Here is a 1,212-nt window from a genome sequence, read left to right as displayed (position 1 = left end):
ATGGGCGTAAATCCCTATTCAATTCCGTAGGCACAAGCGCTGGCTTTGGGCTGATCGTCATAGGAGAACACACGACAAAAGACTGATCCCTGTCGTCGGGCGTCGTAGGAGGAGAGATGACAGTTTCAAACTTTCAAATGCTGGCGAGTGGCGACCCAGCTCGATGTTACGGCTATATCCTATATATAGGGCAGGTTTCTCCGAGGTCCCATGCAACTGCACCACCGGTACATACATAGCACAAGCAATGGCTTCCGGCATTCCCTCTCTGCTTTTCTGTCTGCTTCTTGCTGCTCCTCACCTTGGCAGCTCTTACCACACCAATGGTGGAAAGCACTTTGTTGTCCGCTCATCCGATTGGAGGAGTCCGTCGACCTGCTCGCCCGTCCCTTCTGGTGAAGTGTCTTGCATCAATCTAATTCAGAACCAATACCTCTCATGCTAATGAACTTGTGGTCATTTTTCAGGAGATGGAGGACGGCTGCCGGTAATGCATCGGCTTAGCCCGTGCGCTCCTGCTTCTGGCGCCGGTGCCGGTTCGGGCCAAAGCATGCCCTCGATCAGCGACGCCCTCCGCCTGCGCGCCCTCTTCGGCGATTCAGGCGACTATAAAAAGTCCGGGGTGACGATCCCCTCGATCGGAACCCCACTCCAGTCTCTTCCGGGCGCATCAGAGTACCACGTCACCGTCGGCTACGGCACCCCGGTGCAGAGACTCGCCGTGGGATTCGACACGGCCACCGTGGGAGCCACGCTCCTCCGGTGCGAGCCATGCGCCGGGAGCCGGTGCGGCAAGAAGCACCTCTTCGACCCGTCCCGGTCGTCTTCCCTCGCCCAGATCCCGTGCGGCTCGAGAAACTGCCCGCTGAGCGACTGCTCCGGACCCAGCTGCACGGCAACCCTGAAAAAGAAGGGCGCCGTCGTGCTCAACGCCACCTTCGTCACCGACACGCTCACGGTCTCACGGTCGGTCGCCGTGGACGACTTCAGGTTCGTCTGCTTGGAGACGCGCGGCGCCAGCACGGAGGGCCGCTCGTCGGGAGTCCTCGACCTCAGCCGGGACCCCCACTCGCTGGCGTCGCGGGTCGTTCTCTCGCCGGACACGGTCGCCTTCTCCTACTGCCTGCCCTCGGCCTTCCCCTACTCGGCGGGCTTCCTCTCCTTCGGCGCCACGCGCCCGAACATAGTGAGCTACGCCACCCTAAAGAGCAA

General features: G+C 60.9%; 1 protein-coding gene across 1 annotated transcript; it reads left to right on the top strand.

Annotated features, from left to right (window-relative positions):
- Positions 1-247: 247 nt before the first annotated feature.
- On the top strand, positions 248-1,204 carry LOC123172944 (uncharacterized; the record flags this gene model as incomplete). The annotated part of the gene is made up of 3 exons (XM_044589822.1): positions 248-395; positions 471-706; positions 839-1,204. Coding segments are annotated over exons 1-3 (750 nt in total), but the record flags the coding sequence as incomplete, so codon positions are not given.
- Between the last annotated feature and the right edge of the window lie 8 nt (positions 1,205-1,212).

Source organism: Triticum aestivum, unplaced genomic scaffold (assembly GCF_018294505.1).
Source record: "Triticum aestivum cultivar Chinese Spring unplaced genomic scaffold, IWGSC CS RefSeq v2.1 scaffold41780, whole genome shotgun sequence".
Classification (NCBI taxonomy): Eukaryota; Viridiplantae; Streptophyta; class Magnoliopsida; order Poales; family Poaceae; genus Triticum; species Triticum aestivum.
Note: the sequence above shows the minus strand (reverse complement) of the source record. Positions and strands in the feature narration are given on the sequence as shown.